This window comes from Chiloscyllium punctatum, chromosome 12 (genome assembly GCF_047496795.1).
Source record: "Chiloscyllium punctatum isolate Juve2018m chromosome 12, sChiPun1.3, whole genome shotgun sequence".
In the NCBI taxonomy this organism is placed as follows: Eukaryota; Metazoa; Chordata; class Chondrichthyes; order Orectolobiformes; family Hemiscylliidae; genus Chiloscyllium; species Chiloscyllium punctatum.
The window spans coordinates 68,642,984-68,663,784 of NC_092750.1; the positions used below are offsets into that span (position 1 = coordinate 68,642,984).

At 39.7% G+C, this 20,801-nt stretch overlaps 1 protein-coding gene across 2 annotated transcripts in view; it reads left to right on the top strand.

Moving 5' to 3' along the window:
- The window catches only part of rad54l2 (RAD54 like 2), a 126,371-nt gene that overhangs the window by 42,238 nt on the left and 63,332 nt on the right, over positions 1-20,801 (top strand). Inside the window, exon 1 of one of the 2 annotated variants that reach the window (XM_072582708.1) lies at positions 18,215-18,350. The exons of the other annotated variant lie outside the window; for it this stretch is intronic. Within the exon in view, the coding sequence (XP_072438809.1) occupies positions 18,230-18,350 (121 nt within the window). The 5' untranslated portion in view covers positions 18,215-18,229. Of the gene's footprint in view, positions 1-18,214; positions 18,351-20,801 lie in introns of those variants that run through there. 2 annotated transcript variants of the gene reach the window in all.

Below are 20,801 nucleotides of genomic sequence, written 5' to 3' on the forward strand. Positions count from 1 at the left end.
TTATGTACACAATAGCCAAATTCTTAAGGTTTTCAGAGTTGTGTAATTTATCTGTATTTAAATAATATGCTATTTTTCTGTTCTTCTGACCAAAGGTCACGTTTTCTTATGTTATACAGGTAGTTCCGGGATAATACATGTTTTGGCAGAGTGATTTGGCTATAACGCAGCTAAAGAATTAAGAACAATATTTTTGAGAACGCTTACCTTTGTTGGCGATACAGTGATTCCACTGGGGATCGGTTTGCGTGCTTTGTTCTATGCTTGCGCTGATGTTCACGCTGCACATTTCTGCGAAGTTCTGTGCATGCGTCAGTGTCTGCGCCATTATGCACGCGTAAAGACGTCGGTGTCGGTATTTGTGCCATTCTGCACATGCACGATGTCAGTGCCAAAGTCTCCGTGCTGTACTTCGTCTGCGCAGTGTCAGCACCAAAGTCCCTGCGCCATGTTAGCGCTGGTCTTCGTGCCAATCTGCTCATGTGCCAATGTCAGCTGCAGACAGAACAGCTTTCTGTGAGAGATACTGAACAAAGAGCAGCTGTATTACATTTTCTAAATGTACTGTACTGTGTTAAATTTACTTCTGTTTCATTAATAAATATGATTTCAACTTTATTCAGGCTGTACCAAATTTTGCATTAGACCTTTGGGTGATTTTTGAGCTATTGCGAGTGATATTTTTTGCTGGTCTGCTCCTAACCCCACTTTTCCCATAGGCCCCATCATTTCTATTAAGTGATTTTCTATTAAGCGAGGTTTCGCTGGAATGCAACTTTGACATTATAGGCGAACTACCAGTATTCTGTTTGCCAAATTTTTACCTACTCACTTAAACATCTTAATATCCTTTGCAGACTCCTTTTTCCTCTTCACAGTTTAAGTTAGTGTTAGTTTCTAATAATCTTTGGGTTTAATAATTAGTATTTTGATTTGTAGCCTAATAATTGTACAGTTCCCCAATTGAAAGGAAGATGTATCCCCATAGAGCCATAATAATTTATTTTTTGGCAGACTGAACTATCCCCAGCTGGGTGGAACTCCCCAACTGAAGTTCAGGTCATTTTAATGTTATCCCTTATTGTTTCGTATCACATTATCAAGTAGCTGAGCATGTCTGGGACATATTCTTCTGTGCATTTCACTGTGCATTTCTGCTTATCAGTTGCTTCACATAAAATATCACAGCATATTTTTACCTGTATCCCAAAATCAAGCTTCTGCTGTTGACTTAGAAGACCTGGTGATCTTAGCAAAAGGTCAAAGGGATTCTCTGTTTCAAGATTTTTAGCATATCTTCCCCTGTGTGGTCCTGACGTCTTGAGTCTAATGACTGTCACATTCAGTTGACTGAAAGAGATCATAAGTAAGGATACAAATATATCCAAGTGACCTTTACCAATCACCTAGTTTAATCTGTACATCCTTTTCACTAGAATATGCATTATTACCAGATTTTTGAGTTCAATTAAATTACATCAAGATGAGTTAGTCCAATTCCTATTAGATATTGTGGTTTCCCTATCTCTATCTTTTATTTTGAATGGGGCATCCCATTATTTACCATTCTATCTCATTCAGGTGCCGAGGGGGAACTTTACATCTGAAACAGTATTCTCGTTTTTTAAGCAGAAATCAAACATTCCCATTGGACTCCTGGTGTTAAAATGTTTCCACTTTTTAAATTTCAGATGACGTTTTATTTAGGTAAAAGAGATCCGCTAAATTACAGTAGACATTTTAGAAGTATTCCACATTCTACAGCAGTATAATTGAGTGTCCATTATTTTTTTTCTCCAAAATAGACTTTATTTATTGAACTGCAAGAACCACTTAGACTGTTTTTCCAATTGCATTTTTTGTTTGAAAATTATAATTTGTTCAGTTCAGCGGAAACCTCAAATTTCTCTTCAGATGCTTGGAATAGCAACTCATATCATCTTTTCCCTCACCTGCCACAACTTCCTCTGGCATCCCTTCCTCTAGCCCCCACTCTCCCCTATCCCCCTATCCTGGCAACCATCTCCTGTTTGAATCTGAACCCATTTTAGGTGTGCATACGTAAATTTAATTGGTGCAAAATGTGCATGTGCTGGTGTCAGGCACAGCCCTTCAGAAATGTGGGCGGCACGGTGGCACAGTGGTTAGCACTGCTGCCTCGCAGCACCAGAGACCTGGGTTCAATTCCCACCTCAGGCGACTGACTGTGTGGAGTTTGCACGTTCTCCCCATGTCTGTGTGGGTTTCCTCCGGGTGCTCCGGTTTCCTCCCACAGTCCAAAGATGTGCAGGTCAGTTGAATTGGCCATGCTAAATTGCCCGTAGTGTTAGGTAAGGGGTAGATGTAGGGGTATGGGTGGGTTGCGCTTCGGCGGGGCGGTGTGGACTTATTGGGCTGAAGGACCTGTTTCAACACTGTAAGTAATCTAATCTAATCTAAATAGGTATATGCAGGTTCAGTTCTAAATAAGACTGGACTCAAAATGTTGACCATGTTTCTCTCTCCTAAGATGTTGCCAGACTTGCTGAGTTTCTCCTGCATCTTCAGTTTTATGTCAAGGCTTGTTAGTTTTAGACGATGCTTTTACAAGAGAGGCAAAAGTCTTGTGATGTTCAGAAAAAAGCTTTCACATCTTCTACTGTGGCAGACTGGGAGTGTTCCACCCTTTGAACCTGGGTTCAAGTCACAGCTGGTTCAGGGGTGTGTGATAACATCGCTGAACAGGTTGATTAGAAACTATTATAAATGCTGTCAACAGAAAGGATCAGCTTCTCTGCTTGTTTCTCCAAAGCCTGGACTAAAACTTATTCAAATGCAGGCAATTAATCTGCTTCATCAATTTTTTTTAAAATCCCGATCTTAAAAAGGGCAAGGACAAGAGCCAGGTCCATTCAGAAATCTGATAACAGCGAGGAAGAAGCTGTTCTTGAATCTGTTTGTACAGGTGTATAAACTTCTGTATCTTCTGGCCAGGGTGGAAGAGTGGGTGGGAGAAGTCTTTGATTATGTTGGTTGCTTTCCTGAGGCAGCTGGCTGTATAGATGGATTCAGTGGACGTAAGGTTTGTTTACTTGATGGACTGGGCTATGTTCATGACACTCTGTAGTTTTTTTTGCGGTTTTGGGAAGAGCAGTTGCCATACCAAGCTGTGATGCATCCAGATTGGTTGCTTTCTATGGTGACTCTGTAAAGATTGGTAAGAGTCCTTGTGGACATGTCAAATTTCCTTCACCTCCTGAGGAAGTAGAGATGATGTTGTGCTTTCCTGACCGTCTTGTTGACGTGGGTGAACCAGGTCAGATTGTTGATGATCACTCCAAGGAACCTGATCCCCTCGGGCCATCTCCACCTCAGCACCATTGATGCAGACAGCGGTGTGCCTTCTACTCTGCTTCCTGCAGTCAATGACCAGCTCCTTCATTTTGCTGACATTGGTGGAGAGATTGCTGTCGTTACACTAAGCTGCTAGGCACTCAATCTGTTTCCTGTATTCTGTCTCATTGTTTGAGATCTGACCTATGACAGTGGTGTCATCAGCAAATTTGTAAATGAAGTTGGGGCAGAATTTGGCCACACAGTTATGAGTGTAGAAGGAGTAAAGTAGGGAGCTGAGTATGTAACCTTGTGGGCACCAGCGTTGAAGATTACAGAGGAGGAACTGTTGTTACCTCTCCTTATTGATTGTGGTTTATAGGTCAGGATGTCGAGGATCCAGTTACAGAGGGGAGAGGTGAGATCGAGTCCTCAAGCTTAAAGATTAGTTTGTTTGGATGCGCCAGTTAGATTTCTGCCAAACATTTTCAAGGCTAGGCTTATCTCTTAGAAAACGCAATGTTCCTTTTGAACAAAAACTGCAAACAAATAAGTAACTTTAAAATGGAATTCATTTCTTCAGTTTACCATTTCTTGTTGCTTGATGTTGCTTGAATTGAAAGAAAAAGGACGTCACAATTACACTGATTCATCCAACTTTGAATTCATAATCATAACAGGAACCAGTATTAAGTGCATAAAAAAAATTTATGTTCTTATTCTTGAGACCAAGAGCTCAACTAGTTCACAATGAAAAAAAATTACTCAAGGTTTCCACAAAATAACCAGGTTTATAGTAGAATAAGTGACAACTTATGCTTTTGTCACAAACATTAGTTTTTTTATGGCATGCACAGTACTTTGATTTCCCTGAATTTCAAATCAAGGTTGATATATGCATCCAGTTTCTGTGTTAAACCAGAATTATATGTATTATAAGTAATTAAACTGGTTTTACACTGCAGAGAGCAGCAGTACATGCATCTGTGTCTATATCTTTGTAACTTGTTTCCAGTTCCAAACTGCTCAGTTAGCTGAGAACCAATCAGCTGCATTTGTAGGCAGTTCCTCAGACCTGGATCGTCTGTATGTTTCAGGAACCCAAAGCCGCAAAACCAGGAGTTCACAAAGGTATTGAATTCGTTGCTGTGAAATCATACAACATCTGGTAAATACTTTTTAGAAACAACTCTTTCTTGTTGCAGTCCACAACTTTTGAAGAGACTAAAGTAAAACAAACATGGTCCTTGCAAAAACTACTGATGTACAAAGCCACATGTACCTATTTTGTGTTTCAAAATTGTATTTATATTAGTTCTGGAATATGTTATCTGGTGTGAAATGTGGGCAGTATTACTCGCTCAGAGTCTCAGACCCTGGACCACTTTGTTGATGGATCTCTGATTTGATGACTAGCATCAATACCCTTTCATTGTTCTGCTGGCAGCATCATATTTGTATAGGGATAGTTCTAGAATAATTGGATAAATCTCATGTTGTACAGGGATTGCAATTGCCAGGTACATTAAGTGTCAAAGTTAGTAGAAACTGATAAATTATTTGGAGCTGTAAGAAGAGTAAAGCTAGCAAGCTTATTATTCCTTTACCTTGAACCACGAGTGTTGCGATGGAAGACAAGATTATGTTAACCTGCTTTTGAAAATTGGTACTGCTTACTTTGGTCTCTGATGAACAAACTAAATGGATATTTTGCAGCATTACAGGTCAAGTGTTATGCAGACTAATGGTGTCCCACCACTTTGGCAGTGTGCATAAGGAATTAATATTTTTTTCCCAGAAGAGATTTCAGCTTTGATCATGCATTTGAATGTTATTGGCTGAAATCAGATCCAGTCTCTGATCACCTAATGTCATCAATAATCTGTTCCACATTTATCATCATTAAATTCCATAAAGAGTCCGAAGTCTCAATGCTCCCACAAATGAGCTTGTGTGTCCATTTCAGTGCAGATTAAAATGCAGAATGTGTGAATAGAGATTAGAATTGGTAAAGGAAATAATTCACTGCTGGAAGTATTTATTGGCCCCTTGACATTAGCTTCACTGTAGTACAGCTGGAAATTAAAATATAATGTACTATTAAATAAAATATAAAAGTGGCATTGCAACCATTGGGGAAACTTCTAAACTTTTTATCAATTTGACAAATCCAATTGGCAAGATTAGCTTGGAGTCTGAGTTTGTAATATATTTTGGGCAGTCTTTTGGAATAATATGCTCTAGAACTAATGAGGAAAATCTTGGGGATGTGTAGTGAAACAGAATTCATTACTGATTTCACAGTAAATGATCCTTAAGGGAAGAATGATCATATCATGGAATTTCACATGTAATTTGAATCTGAGAATTTTGAGTCTGAAACTGATTGTCTTACCTTTGTTTATTTGTTAAATTTTATAAAACCATGATCGGCTAAAACTTCAGACAGTTGAGAAGATGATGTCATAACCCTCAAGAAAGATGTATTCCATTGAGCAAGATTGACTTTGAGAAGAATATGCTATTTATGGTTAACCAAATAAGATAGCAAGTCACGAGAAAAAAATGTGCAATGCTGCATAGTCATGCAAATTTTAGCAACTGGTCAAATGATGACTAAAAGAATAAAAGGGAGAAATTGGGATATGAGAGAAATGTGAATCAAAAGCTTTTGCAAGTATGCAGCAAAAGAAGAGATTAGCTAAAGTAAGCATTGGTCCCTTGAAAGATAAAACAAGGAAATTGATAGTATATAAGGAAGTGACAGACTTTAAATGAGTATTTTGTACCTGACTTCACATTAGGAGGCACAGAAAGCATCGTAAGGATAAAGAAAATGAAGGTGTAAGAGAGATGAGAGTAAACAGTCGTGATCAAAGAAAAATGTTTTGGGAAAATTAATGGAACTGAAGGCTGGAAGTCCCCTGTACTTGATGGTTTGCAACCTTGGGTCATAAACTAAGTGGATTGTGCAGAGACAGTGGATGCATTAGTTGCAATCATCCAATATTCTCAGGTTCTGGAAAGGCTCCAGCAGATTGGAAGATCACAAATGTGATGCGACTATTCAAGAAAACTTGGAGGCAGCAGGGAAATAAAGATCAGTTAACTTAATATCTGTTGGAAGATGTTGAATCCATTATTAAGGAGGTAGTTGGCCGTTTAGAAATCTGAATACAATCAAGCAGAACCCATGTTATCTTGTGGTCTTATTAACAATTTCATTATAGTTCTTTGAGGTTATATCAAGAAGGATAGACAGGATTTCCAAAAGGCATTCAATAAGATTGCACAGAAAGGTTTACTGAACAAGGTTAGAGCTCATTGTACCCAAAAGAGAAAATACTGGAAAATCTCAGCAGGTCTGGCAGCATCTGTAAGGAGAGAAAAGAGCTGACGTTTCGAGTCTAACTGACCCTTTGTCACAACTTTGACAGATAGAGCAGAGTATCATGTGAGATAGAGGTTTTGACAAGTAGAAAAGCATAATATAATTTAAATAGAGAGAAACTACTGAATGCGACAGAGCAGCGGGATCTGGATGTCCTCTTACAAGTGTTTCCACACTGTAGGGAATCTAATCTAATCTAATTGCAAATACTAATTACAACAAGTAATTTGTTAAAAATTGCACAACACCAGGTTATAGTCCACCAGGTTTATTTGGAATCACTAGCTTTCGGAGTGCGGCATCTTCATCAGGTAGTTGTGGAGCAAGACCATAAGAGAGAGAATTTATCGCAAAATCTTTTGAGTTCTAGCCGCAGAACAGTTGAGGCCATTGTTTCTGTCAAATTTTGAGTTAAAGATTATCGATGGGGAAAGCAGCAGAGTTGAGGTCACAGTAAAATCATCCATGATCTTATTGAATGACTGTTCAGACTCAAGGGGCTGAATGGTCTGCTGCTTCTATTTCTTATGATCTCCATATTTTTGCTTCTGATGAAGGGTCTGCGCTATGGTGAACTAGGGTGAACATGAGTTATATTCCCAAGAAGTGAGCAAATTTCAAAATAAGAGGTAGATAGGGAGTGGTTTCCTTTTCCAGTTTTTAATCTTTGAATTTGATCTAAATGGGTTAACAGAGCAAATTCACAAAACTATTTTTGATACAAACTATTTTAAAAATATGAAAGGGAACTTCCCATTTTCAAATATCTCAACTACTTCTGTATCTGCAGCCCAGAATAACAAGATAAAAATGCATATAGACAACAGGTATAAGGCATGTGAGCTAAGATAATGTACTTATTGAACGAGTAATGATGCCTTATTCCTTTCCTTAACCTTGTTAGAAGGTAATAGCCTGTTATAATGGATTATTGTTAAGAGTCCTAGATTTGCTGGTCAAAATTTCCATTGTTCTTTCAAGGATTTCAGCAAATTACAATGATGGTCTTATAGAATTTTGTTAATTTTTTTTCTGTTTCATTCACCTGAACTGCAGAGCATGCCACAATACCATTCTAGATTCCTAAGTTCTGAGCTTGGTTTCATCACGATGGTTTCTTCTGTTGACTACAAAATGAGATACTAGTGACTGACTTGTTTTACAATGAAAGTTTTACCAGAGTAAGAAGCAGTTTGATACCAACCACAGCCGTTAAGAAAACACGATAAGACAAGAAAACATATCTGCACCTCGAATAGATGCACTATGTTACTTGAGTCTGATTACAAAAATTTGGGTTTGTTCTTCAATGAGCCACATGTCAAACATTACAATGAACCTGAACCAGTGAAGGCCTACTTCTTCTAATTCACATGTATGTTCAAGTTTTCTTTGATCAGCAATGAGTTTCGTATTTTAAACAAATTTTGCACAGTTGTTTTTGATGTTTTAGATTAGATTAGATTAGATTAGATTAGATTAGATTAGATTACTTACAGTGTGGAAACAGGCCCTTCGGCCCAACAAGTCCACACCGCCCCGCCGAAGCGTAACCCACCCATACCCCTACATCTACATTTACCCCTTACCTAACACTATGGGCAATTTAGCATGGCCAATTCACCTGACCTGCACATCTTTGGACTGTGGGAGGAAACCGGAGCACCCGGAGGAAACCCACGCAGACACAGGGAGAACGTGCAAACTCCACACAGTCAGTCGCCTGAGGCGGGAATTGAACCCAGGTCTCAGGCGCTGTGAGGCAGCAGTGCTAACCACTGTGCCACCGTGCCGCCCACAGTGTTTTTTGGAGGGGAAGTGTTGATTCAATTGACCCAAGGGTACGGTCCTGTCTGTAGGATGCAACTTCAGGTAAATGGGAGCTGCTAGTTAATCACTGCTCACTTTGTTATAGGAATGCCCAGAATACTAGGATAAAATAGTCTTGATTCTTGGGACTGTATCATCAAATAGACCTGAAGGATAAATCGACTTGAGTCATTAGAGTGAGACTTGGGAGTAAACTTAAGTTTTCTGTCCGTTGTTTAGAAATCTTTCACTTGTATAGCATGTTAAAGGTTCAGTATTTCAGTGTAGGTTTCCAGTTCTGCAGCTTTGACATTGAAAGACATCTTTATATTGATGTGCCTGTCAACAGCAGGTGCTCAGTGTTCTCAGCAGTCTTGTGATATGACTAAATGAGTGTGTTGTACATTGTTAGCCACTGTGGCTAATGGGGAATCTGGATAAGCTTGATTGCAAATTTGTATCCTAAATGAGAAATGAGTAGTAGATATTGCTATTAGCTCTGGTCTCAGTGCTCTGTTTGCGTGTGTACTCTTGCCTTTTGTGTATTTCTTGGTGAAATGACAAAATAAAAGCAGAACATGCAAGTGTTTTTGGTTTTTGAAGACCACTGTCATCACTAGTGTTAATGTGGAGGCATTTGCCTTGTTTTATGGAGAGGAGAGTTGTCATCCAGTACAAACAAATTGAGCCAATAATAAGCAACTCTAACAGTAAAATCAATTTAGAATTTTTAAATATTTGTTAAAGTAATACCAATTTGCTACAAGGGACAACTAATACCCAACTCTATTCTGGATAGAGTGGAAACAAATGTTGAAAGAAAGGGGTGTCAGGAGGGCAGGGAAAGTCGTGTCAGGACTTGAGGGGCAAGTTGGGAGACAGAGTAGTTGACAGGAATGGGAGGTGGGCTTTGCACTTCTAGGATTAGTGTTGGCAGTGATTTAAACTTGGTGAGAAATGTACAGCGAGGGTGTTGGTGGAGTCATGTGACTAGGGAGAAGGGAGAGTCTTTTGGTCTAGGGAAATGTGTGCATGACCGTGTTTGAGTGTGAGTGTGTGGGTGTGTGCATGGATCAAAGCAGGACAGGATTATGTGGTGCTGGAACAAATAGCATGATCTGTGGATTGGTCATGTTTTGTCTGCAAGTCAACATTTTCAGTAGTGCTTTGTTGAAGATCAAGTATCCCCTGAACAACCTTAAAAATGTACTAAAATCTACTGCCTGATAAAAACATAGCAGAGTTGTAGTTATGATGCCAAAACTTGGAAGAAAAGATTGCAAAGCTTTCTGAAAAGTTGAAAAGTGGTGTGCATTCATTCTGTAAATATATACTGAGTTGTGGTACATTGTTATGTTGAGTGATTTTGCACCAAGGTTACAATGCCAGTAGCTACAATGGAGTCATTGTGTTATCAGTATTGGGAGTTGATGGGCCCTATAACTTCAAGGTCAGTGCATCTAAGGGAGATTTATTCATATGTATGTTACATTTGAATTGAATCCTAGTATAGCTTTACATCATTTGCACTATCCAGACGAGGAACTGAATATTGTTGGAAGAATGATAACCCTGACTGATTGCAAAGCCTTAGTTCCGCCCAGCAGCACCAGGGCCAAAATTAATACACTATTGTGTAATGAGCTAGCTCTGTGCAGACTGTTGAATCAACACTACATCAAGCAGTTCATTTGCCAAGTGAAATTTCAGGGTGGTTTTACCATGGTTGATCATTGAGTTGGTTTTAATGTATCCTAGATTAGCTTCACTTCAATTTTGTAACATTTTCTTACACTTGAATCCCTTTTTAATAATCACTGGCAACCTACACCACCAGTATGTGTCTCGTGAAGTAGTAAATAAAGCAAGAGGACAAGAACAGGAGCAAGGATTGTGACCATGATGGAAGTACGAATCTAGATGCAGAGAACACAAGGACTCTACTCCCAAAACACACTGTGACAAGAAGTTGCATAACACTCAATCCTCAGAAGAAATTCCTCCTCATTTTCAATTTTAAATTGGAACCTTTAATTCTGAGATTTTGCCCTCTAGTTGTAGACTTTCCTAATGAGAATGTGTATAGGGTATAAGCAGGCAGGGAAAGAGTTAAGTTCTGAGTTTTGTGAAACACTAGGTTCAGCTGAGCATGACTCACATCCAATAAGAAATTACAGTTAACGATGGGGTGCTGGAGGCAAGGGTAATGGGTTAACAAGGTGGAAACGCATTCATTATGTAGAGCCATTTAACAAGATGAGGTAGCATTCAGTATGTAAGGTCAGTTAACAAGGTGAAAAGTATTGATTAGTGAAGCCAGTCAACAAGGTTATGAACATTCATTGTGTAACAGCAGATGGCATCTTCTCTTCATTTACCTTGTTAAGCCTTTTAAGAATCCTTTATGTTTCTTTCTTCTGAATTCCAGTGAGTAGAGCCCCAACCTGTTTAATCTTTGCTCATAAGACAATCTCTCATTCTCAGGGACCATCCTAATGAACCTTCTTTGAACTGTCTCCAATTAAGGGGACTAAAATTACTTGCAGTATTCCACATGTGGTTTCACCAGCACCGTGCGCAATTGTAGTAGGACCTCCCTACTCTTATACTCCAAACCCCTTGACATAAGGTGCAACATTCCTATTCTATTCTATCAGGTTTGCACCAGGGCAAATTCAACTTCACTGGCAAGCAAGCAGGAAATTCAAAGAATTTGGATATTTTGACGAAAAGTTGGAATAGAATTCTGCCCATGATATATTAAAACTGAACATCCTTTGGTCAAAGGTCAGAGTGCAACGTTTGCACTAGATTAGCCAATTTCCTTTATATTTATGGCTTTTATTTGTTTTCAAGATAATACACTTCAAACAGAAATGGATAGGATACAGAACTACTGATTTCAATCAGCCTTAAATGTGTAAGGCTGAATTGAAATGATAAGTATTCTGAGTTTTAAACCCTTTCCCTTGTCTAAGAAGAAAATTGCATTCCCTGACAGCTTTAAGCTCTCAGGTGGTTTGATGGCCAGGACCAGGACAAGTGACTTCAGTCTTGATGGTTGTTTACCTGTGGCCCAGTGAGTTTCACCCTTCATTGCAAATCCTGTTCTGAAATTATAGAAAGCTCCACAAGGGAGAATCAGCTAGTGTGGAGGTGTGAGGTGTTTGGATTGTATATCAAACACATAACTTTCCCAGATTCACATGCCAACTACAAAGACACTCCTCTCCTTTAGAGTCAGGCTGGGCTGGGATTGAATGTTTTCTGGGAAGTGCAATTACAATTGTTGGGGCAAAATATCGCATATTATCACATTTAGGTCCAGATCCTAAAATGATTTTGCAATTGGAACAAGGAAATTTCTGGCAGTGATCTGAGAGTGTCTGTCCAGAGAGCAATGTGATGATGGCATTTTGTCTGAATGGCAGTCAGTGGTGCCCAGAGTTTCTCTTGGCCTATAATAGCATTATGTAGTAAGACTGTGGTAATGCATCACAACAGAAGGTTGTGATCTGTTGGTGCAAAGATTGCAAGGTTCTTTTGCACAGTCAGGAAAAGGAGGTGCCCAGGTGAGTTGTCTCCGAGTCTTCTTAGAGCCTCCTCGTGGTGAACCATATTTGGCCAAATGTGAAGTTATTTATTTTGGAAGGGAGAAAAGCTGCAGCACACAGGCACCTGGGGGTTCTTTGCATCAACACACCGTTACCACAAAGATGCAGGAGGTGATCATAGAGTCATGCAGCATGGAAGCAGGCTCTTTGGTCTAACTCATTCATGCCAATCAGACATCCCAGTCTAACTGTATCCCATTTGCGAGCATTTGGCCCATATCTCTCTGAACCATTCCTATTCATATATCCATCCAGATATCTTTTAAATATTGTAATTGTACCCGCCCCTTACTTTTCCTCTGGCTACTCATTCCATACAAGCACTACTCTCTGAATGAATAAGGTACCCCTCAGGTCCTTTATAAATCTTTCCCCTATGTCCTCTAGTTTTGGAAACCCCCACCCTAGGAAAAAGATCTTGGCTATTCGCCCTATCCAAGACCCTCTTGATTTTAAAAACCCTTCAGCTTCTGAAACTCTAGGGAACAAAGCTCCAGCCTATCTGCCCTTTCCATACAACTCAAATTTTCCAGTCCCAGCAACATCCTTGTAAGCTTTTCTGCATCCTCTCACGTTCAATAACACCTTTCCTACAGAAGAGCAAGCAGAATTGTTTGCAGTATTCCAAAAGTGGCCTCACTAGTGTCCTTTTATAGCCACAACATGATATCCCAATTCCTATACTCCATGTTATGACCAGTGAAGGCAAGTGTACCAAATGCTGCCTTTATTCTGTCTACGTGTGATTCAACTTTCAAGGATTTATGCATCTATATCCCCAGGTCTCTCTCGTTTGGCAACACTCCTCAGGACCTTACCATTAACTGCGTATGTCTTGCCCTTGTTTACCTTACCTTACCAAAGTGCAACACCTCACGCCTATCTAAATTGAACTCCTCTTGCCACTGCTTGGCTCATCTGATCAAAGTTCTTTTGTATTCTGATGGTGAATGCTGAGAAGGTGTTCCACCTCATGGGAGAATCTAGGACCAGAGGGCATAGTACCAGAATAGTACTATGTACCATAGTACCAGTCTTTGGAACTTCTTGCCACAGAGGGCTAAAGTGGCTCACGCCTTGTGTATATTTAAACCTGTGATAGATTCCTACTCAGTGGGGGAATCAAGGATTACAGAGAAAGGGCAGGAAAGGGCCTGTGAGGAATGTTGGATCAGTCATCACCTTTTTGAATGGTGGAGCAGGTTTGGGGGGTGTCAAATAGTCTATTACTTTCCTGTTTCTTAATAGGAGTGGCTTGGATGCTGACTCTATGCCCAAACTGTGGTACTTTGTTGGGGAAGAGGTGGAGCAGCTAACTCAAATAAAGTTTAGTAATGTGCATTTGTTTGCAAACAAGTTTTTGTTTATCTTTAAAGCTCCACGCAAAGCATGACTCACAACTTTAAATGATTGAAGTACTTATATGCAATATGTCCTAGATAGTCCTTTTAAGCACTGTATCACTCAATTCTTGTACTCTTTTGAAAATAGCCTCCAATGATTGCCATCCTTTGTGCTGAGCAGAACATTTCTCTTCCACATCTAACACTGAAAGCATTTTCTGAATTTGTTTTCCAACATCTTCTGTGGATCACAGTACTCTCAAAGACACCATGACACCTACACATTGCGTCTGCTATCCTGATGTCAGAAATGTTTATTCCTAGAATGACTACACAAATCAGATAGGCAAAAACAATGACTGCAGATGCTGGAAACCAGATTCTGGAGTAGTGGTTCTGGAAGAGCACAGCATTTCAGGCAGCATCCGATACACAAATCAGATGATAGAGTGTTAAACAAGCTGAATGCACACATTGTTCCCGTGTACTTGCAGGGTATTGGCTGGCGTACAATTTTAGTTCATCTCTAGCTCCAACCTGCCCTGTTATTCCAACCCAATGTAGTCCCACCTGTCAGCACCCAGCCCATATTCCTCCAAACTCTTCCTATTCATATACCCATCCAAATGCCTCTTAAATGTTGCAATTGTACCAGCCTCCACCACTTCCTCTGGCAGCTCATTCCATACACATACCACCCTCTGTGTGAAAACGTTGCCCCTTGGGTCTCTTTTATATCTTTCCCCTCTCACCCTAAACTTATGCTCTCTAGTTCTGGGCACCCCTACCCCAAGGAAAAGACTTTGCCTATTTACCCTATCCATGCCCCTCATTCGGCATGGACGGGTTGGACTGAAGGGCCTGTTTCCATGCTGTACATCTCTATGACTAATTTCTTTCTCTTGTGTATAACTACCCTTTAATGTATTTTTTGCAGCTGTGCGCATTCTGAAAGGGCTGACTTGTTCTCTGCCTGTGTGGGAATTTATAGGTGGCTGCACAGCTGTATACCCTAGAGTGACTATTAACAACATATCAGTTTGGGTCTTTTCTGCTTCACCACAAGTAGTTATGTCTACAATCACATAACAAAATATTCTAAAGTGCTTCACAGGAGTGGGAGCATCAAAATGTGACTCTGGGCCACGTGAAGTATTGAGTGAGCAAAGATTTTATGAAAAAGGTGGATTTTAAAGAGCCTCAAGATGAAATCAAGGAGCTGGAAGGAATGAAGGAGGAGTTCAGGAGTTTGAGAGAGAAGTTCTGCAAATTGACTACAATTGCTTTTAGATAGGTACTTGCTATACTTTGAATGTCAGAAGCAGGCGGTAAGGCTTGGATGGTCTGAATATTATGTGATGAATGTATGTACTTTATATTTTATGTTAGAATGGAAGTGTGGGAGGGACGAAAAGAGATCAGTGACAAATGTACATAGAGGATACTCTAAAAGATGCACAGGTGGGACAGTGTGTAGAAACATTTTTTTTAATCAGGCAGATTGGCCTAGGAGTGGATAAGTACAAAGTACTAATTACCCCTCTGACAATGCAATATATAGTGAGAATGATTAAAATTGGACTCCTGCCTACTGAGTGTGACAGTGAATGCAGACTTGGTTATTTTGGAGCTGTTTCAGAGAATTTGCCTTTTCTTCCAGTTTTTTTTAACTGTATCCTATGCTGAAGGTGATAACTCTAGCTGTGTTAACTCCAGCATGCAGATATCCTCACCAAGCTGCTCATTGTTTGCAAATTTCTGCAAGGGAGATTTAAGCCTGATGTAGCCACAACTTGATGTGCATCAGCTGTCTTATGGATAATAGTCAGAAGCTCCTAACCCAGTGAGTGCTGAAGTCATTTGTTTCAAGATTCGCTAGCTCATCACCCAGGATCTAACGTGGGGATGCAGTCATTTTGGTATTGCATTCATCCACTGAATGATCAGGTGAGCTTCCTGATTCCTTGAAAGTTTATATTAAACAAGTAAACTTTGTCATGTCTTTCAAATGTCTGCTGACTTGGTGTTTATATGCCTTCATAAGTGTTTTTCACTACTTTCAGAACCTCCCAGGAGTTAGATGTTTGACTGTGTGCTGGAGGGACCATGGCAACCAAATTGTGCACAGCAAGGTCCCACAAACTGTTTTGTGATATTGACCAAAAGTTTTTTTTTGCAATACTGGTTCAGCAATAAGTATTAGGAAGGACAGTGGGAAAAGTTCCCCCTCTGAATAATGTCATGAGAAAATTTGCTAGAGCAGGCTGGTGAGGGTCTTGCTTTACTGGCTCATCTCCAATTGAAATTAAGTTCTGTTTGGAGATTAAAGGAAAATAGTTCAGATGTGAAATAGTGTGCTGTGCATGTCGTACGTATGAATTTCCTTTGCTAGAGCCCTGGCTGTGTATGAATTGTTATGTAAGGTTCTTTGTTCAGTTGTGCTGTTTTGCAATCGCTTGAATTAATTGCAGCCTTTGAGTTTATATGCTGGGGTTGCACTGTGCTGAGGTCTCTTGCTAGGTTTCAGCTAACACTTTGATGGAAATTCAGCCAGTGGCTCTCTATAATGATCAATCCAATTACCTGCACTGAGGGAGAAACAAATCAGCTGGCATCTATGAGAGCGACGGACTTGGCTGACAGATCAAGCAGCCTGTTCCTCCTAGGTAACACTCTGCACTTCACAAGTAAGCAACATTTTCTTGGTGTCTCCTTGCTGGCAGCCAGGAAGTTACATTCGGTAACAGTATTTAAAAGGAGCCTGAGCCAGGAGTAGTTTGTAATTAATGTTTACTCTGGGCCCACAAGCAGTTTGTTTGTTTTTTGCTGAGTAATAGTTATGTAAGTTTGTAACGGCAGAGACGTGTTCAGTAGCTTAAAAGACAAACCCAACTTAAAAGACAATTTTTAGATTGCTCTTCTTCTAAGGTTTGACAACTCTTGGATGAAGCATTACGACTTTATGAAGTATTTTCCTTTAGGGTAATAGTATTAAATATTTGACATGATTTCTTTTTTTCTCATCTGATTCCTGGTCTGCTGTTTTTCTGGTGTTCTCCACCTTTTTCTGTTCAACTGTTTCAAAGCTGAAGAACTACTTAAACCTCTAAAAGTAATTTCAGCAGTCATAAGACAGCATGTCAAACACAATGATTTATTATTTAAGGGATGTTATGAAAAAAAATTAAAGTTGCATAATTCCGTTTATATTCTCAGGATGCCACAAAGGGTTTTAGAACCAATGAAGTACTTTTGTGAAGTTACTTGTATCTTGGCATCATTGTGTCAATATTTAATAAAGGGAAATGCAGCTCTCAACAAACACAAGTGAAATAAATAGCCAGGTGTCCTGCTTTTGTGATGTTAGTTGATCAAGAATTTCCTCCGGAGACTGCGAATTAAGCCTTATAACAAAATAATGTGATGTTAAATTGCTTTAACATATCAGAGAGCCTGCACCTCCGACAGTGGCGCACTCCTTCGGTAACACAGGCTGATACTTCAGTGTCTTATGTGCATAAATCTCAAGCAGTTAGAATTGAACCCACATCCTTCTGACTCACTCCAGGTTGTTGCATTGCGTAACATGAATTTTTTTGCTTCTCAGCAAAAGAGAATGTCGACTTCTGTGCAAGAACCTAGTCTGAATAAATGACATTATTTGCCTGAGTACACCTCTGGTTAGAATGTAAATTTGTTATAGGGCTTGGAATCCTTCTTGCAAATTATGGACTTGGTGAAGATCCCCTCTCTGCGACATGCCCTTTATCATATTTACTTCTTGCAAAGTGCTTTCTCTGTGATATGCCCCTTTGTGTATACTAAAACCATAAAACATAGGAGCAGAAGTGGACCATTTAATCCATCTTCAATTCCACTTTATTGCCTTATAAGCCTTGATCAAAAATAAATCTGACACGGTCTTGAATATACTTGACAGCCTCGCCTATACAGCTTTCTGTAGTAAAGAATTCCATAAATTGTCCGCTGCTGAGAGAAAAAAAAGCTGCTTAAGTGGGTGATTTCTTCCTTTGAGATTATGTCCTCTGATCCTAGACTCTCCCACAAGGGGAAACAACCTCTGCAAATCCAGCCTATCATCCCCCTAAGAATCTTACATGTTTCAATAAGATCTCCTCTGTTATTAACTCCAATGAGTACCAGTTCATCCTCTTAAGATAATTCCTCCATATTGGGGACCAGCCTATTGAGCCTTTTTGGACTGCCTGTAATGCCAGTGTATCTTTCCATAGATAATGGCATCAAAACAATTTGCCGTTCCAGGTGCGGTCTAATTAGTAAATATTTTTAGTCGGATCTCCCTATTTTTATCATCTATTCCCTTTGAAATAGAGATCAGGAGCCTTTTCCCTTCCCCGTTACCGGATTGTAGTTTTTTTTTTGAGGCTTGTGCAATTGGACTCCCAAATCCCCCTCTGCTATAGCTTTCTGAAATCTTTCCCCATTTAACTAGTTCCAGTGCTTCTAATCTTTCAATCGAAATTCATAAACTTCATACTTTTTGACATTATACCAAGTTTTTGCCCAATCACTTAACCTGTCTGTATCCCTGTGTAGATTCTGTGTCACAACTCTGTTATCCTCAGTACTTGCCTTCCCATCTATTTTCACGGCATCCTCAAACTTGGCAAGTAGTACATCTCTTCTATCATCCACATCATTAGTATATATTGTAAAGGATTGTGACCCATTTACTGATCCCTGTGTCACTGCATTACTTACAGGTTGTCATCCTGAAAATGCTTATTCTACTCCCAACATGGTGGTTTTATGTACAATACCTTATTGAACACCTGTTGGAAATCCAAATATATAACATTTTTGATTCTTCATTATCTATCCTGCTTGTTAATGCCTCAAGTAAGTATAATTTTGTCAGGTACGATTTCCCCTTCATTATGCCATGATGACTGCTTGGTTGCATTATGTATGGCAATTCTTTTATTAGTCAGTACCTATGGGACCAGAAATACATTGGTTGAACAAATATTCTAGCTCATCAAGAGATCCACATAATCCATGTAAAAACACACAATTAGTAATAGAGATGTAATACAGAGGGCATACACATCACTGTTATACTTTAATTGCAGCATTAATCACTAATGATAATGCAACTTTGCCTTAAAGAAAACTTTCTGGCAAAGAGCCTTCTCATTTGCACCCTAAACTGACTCCTCTGACATCACAGAGGTCACAATAATACAGTAAAGTTCCGGTATTTGAGGTACATAATTTTTGCTGGATGATAGAGGATGTCATTTATAAGATGCCAGTCAAAACAAAGTTTGCGGTATATCTAAATGCTCTGCCATTGCATTCTTTTTAATAGCCTGTAACATTTTCCCAATGATAGATGTTAAGCTGCTTGGTCTATAGTTATCTGTTTTGAATAAAGGGGTTGTGTTGTCAGTTTTCCAACTTGGTGAGACTTGCCCAGAATCTAAGGATTCTTGGAAAATTACAACTAGTGCAATCGCCATCTCTGCAGCTACTTCCTTTAAAATCTTAGGATGTGACCCATCAGGTCCATATGACGTTTTTTACTTTTAATCCCATTAGTTCGCCTAGTACATTTTCTCTAGTGACAGTAACTGTTTACTTCCTCATCCCCTCAACATTTGTTGGCTTTTAAATGTCCCCAGTTCCTCTTTTTTTTTATTCAATATAGCAAGCAGAAATTGCTGGAAAAACTCAACAAGTCAGGCAGCATCCTCGGAGAGGAAGCAGAGCCTTTGTTTCAGATCTGATTGCAGTTAGGGAAAGGTTGGTATATATGCCAAAGAAGGAGTTGAGGGAAGGGGAAGGAGTAAATGATAGGTGGAGATGGAGCCCAGCAAGAGAGAACAACAGTTGGGCAGACAAAAGAATGGGTAAAGGTCAGCCTGGGAGAATCAATAGGTGCTAATGGGAACCATTAGTGGCTGACAGTTAGTTATTTGTGGTAGCAGCCCATGTGATGACAAGGTATGGTGTGTAGGGGCTGGGATAAGGGCATAGGCGAAGAGGGAGAAAGTAAACTGACAGGTTGTATGGGAACATGCCGAGGGGTTCTGGAAAGGTATTGATGATAGAGGAATGGACCAAATTGTCATGGAGGGGTGGTGGCATTATGCTCTAGGTGACAGAAGTAGAAGCTATTGATTCTTTGGATGTGGATGCTGGTGGGATGGTAGGTGAGGACGAGGGGGGGGACCCTATTGCTGTTGTGGCAAGAGAGGGGTTAAGGGCAGAAGTATGGGAGATGGGTCAGAAGTGACGGAAGGCCCTGTCAACCACAGCAGTGGGGAAATCCTTGGTTGAGGAAGAAAGTGGATGTTTCAGAGAACTCCTTGACAAAGTTGGCATCATGTGAATGGATGAAGACGGAGGAACTGGGAGATTGGAACAGTCTTTACAGGGTGCGTGGTGTGAGGGTGTATAGTCAAGGTAACCATGGGAGTTGGTGGGTTTGTAGAGGGTATTGTTAGCTAAGTGTGGCGCTGGAAAAGCACGGCAAGTCAGCCAGCATCCAAGGAGCAGGAGAGTCGATGTTTTGGGCATAAGCATTTAATCAAAAATTGATAAACCTTTCCAATTCTGGACTCTAGAGGGAAGGCCAAGGCATACACAGACTTAAACATCAATATGACCTTTCAAATCCATGAAAACCTTGTCTTTTTTCCTGCCTCTGTACATGGTATTAAATTTGGAGCTCACTTTCTCAAAAAGTAATTGAGATTTTCAAAGATGATATCAGGAAGATTTATTTGTACATTGGGGGTATCATTGAGTAGAATCAAAGGTTATTAACTAGAGATGAGATACAGGTAGGTCATGATCGAATACAATGATAAAACAGTTTTGAGGGGCTGAATGGCCTTTTGTCCCTTTTAGCCACTCTGGAAGGTGTGGGAGTTTTGGCATGATCAGAATCAGCTATTTTGCCTTGCTTTATTTTATGGTTTTATTATGGACCTGACCAGACCTGCCCCAGACTGTGTTAGGGCAATAGCCTAGACTCTAACTTAGTAAAAGGTAAGTATCAGGTGCTGTGTTCTAGATGATTCGATTGGTCCACTGCTAAGCTTTGTTCAAAACTTTAAATATTAGTTAAATACATTTAAATAAAATAATTTAAATTTAAAATACAACAAAAAGAAAAATTGGCATAACTTCCCTCTTATTGAAATACTTAATAAGGTTATATATTATTTTGCTGCAGATCATCAACTATTCCAATATAGGCATTACCCCATAAATACCCCCTTGGCAAAGGCAATTCAAAACAGCTATTATCCTCATGTGCTGTCTCTCTGCGGTCCGGTAGAA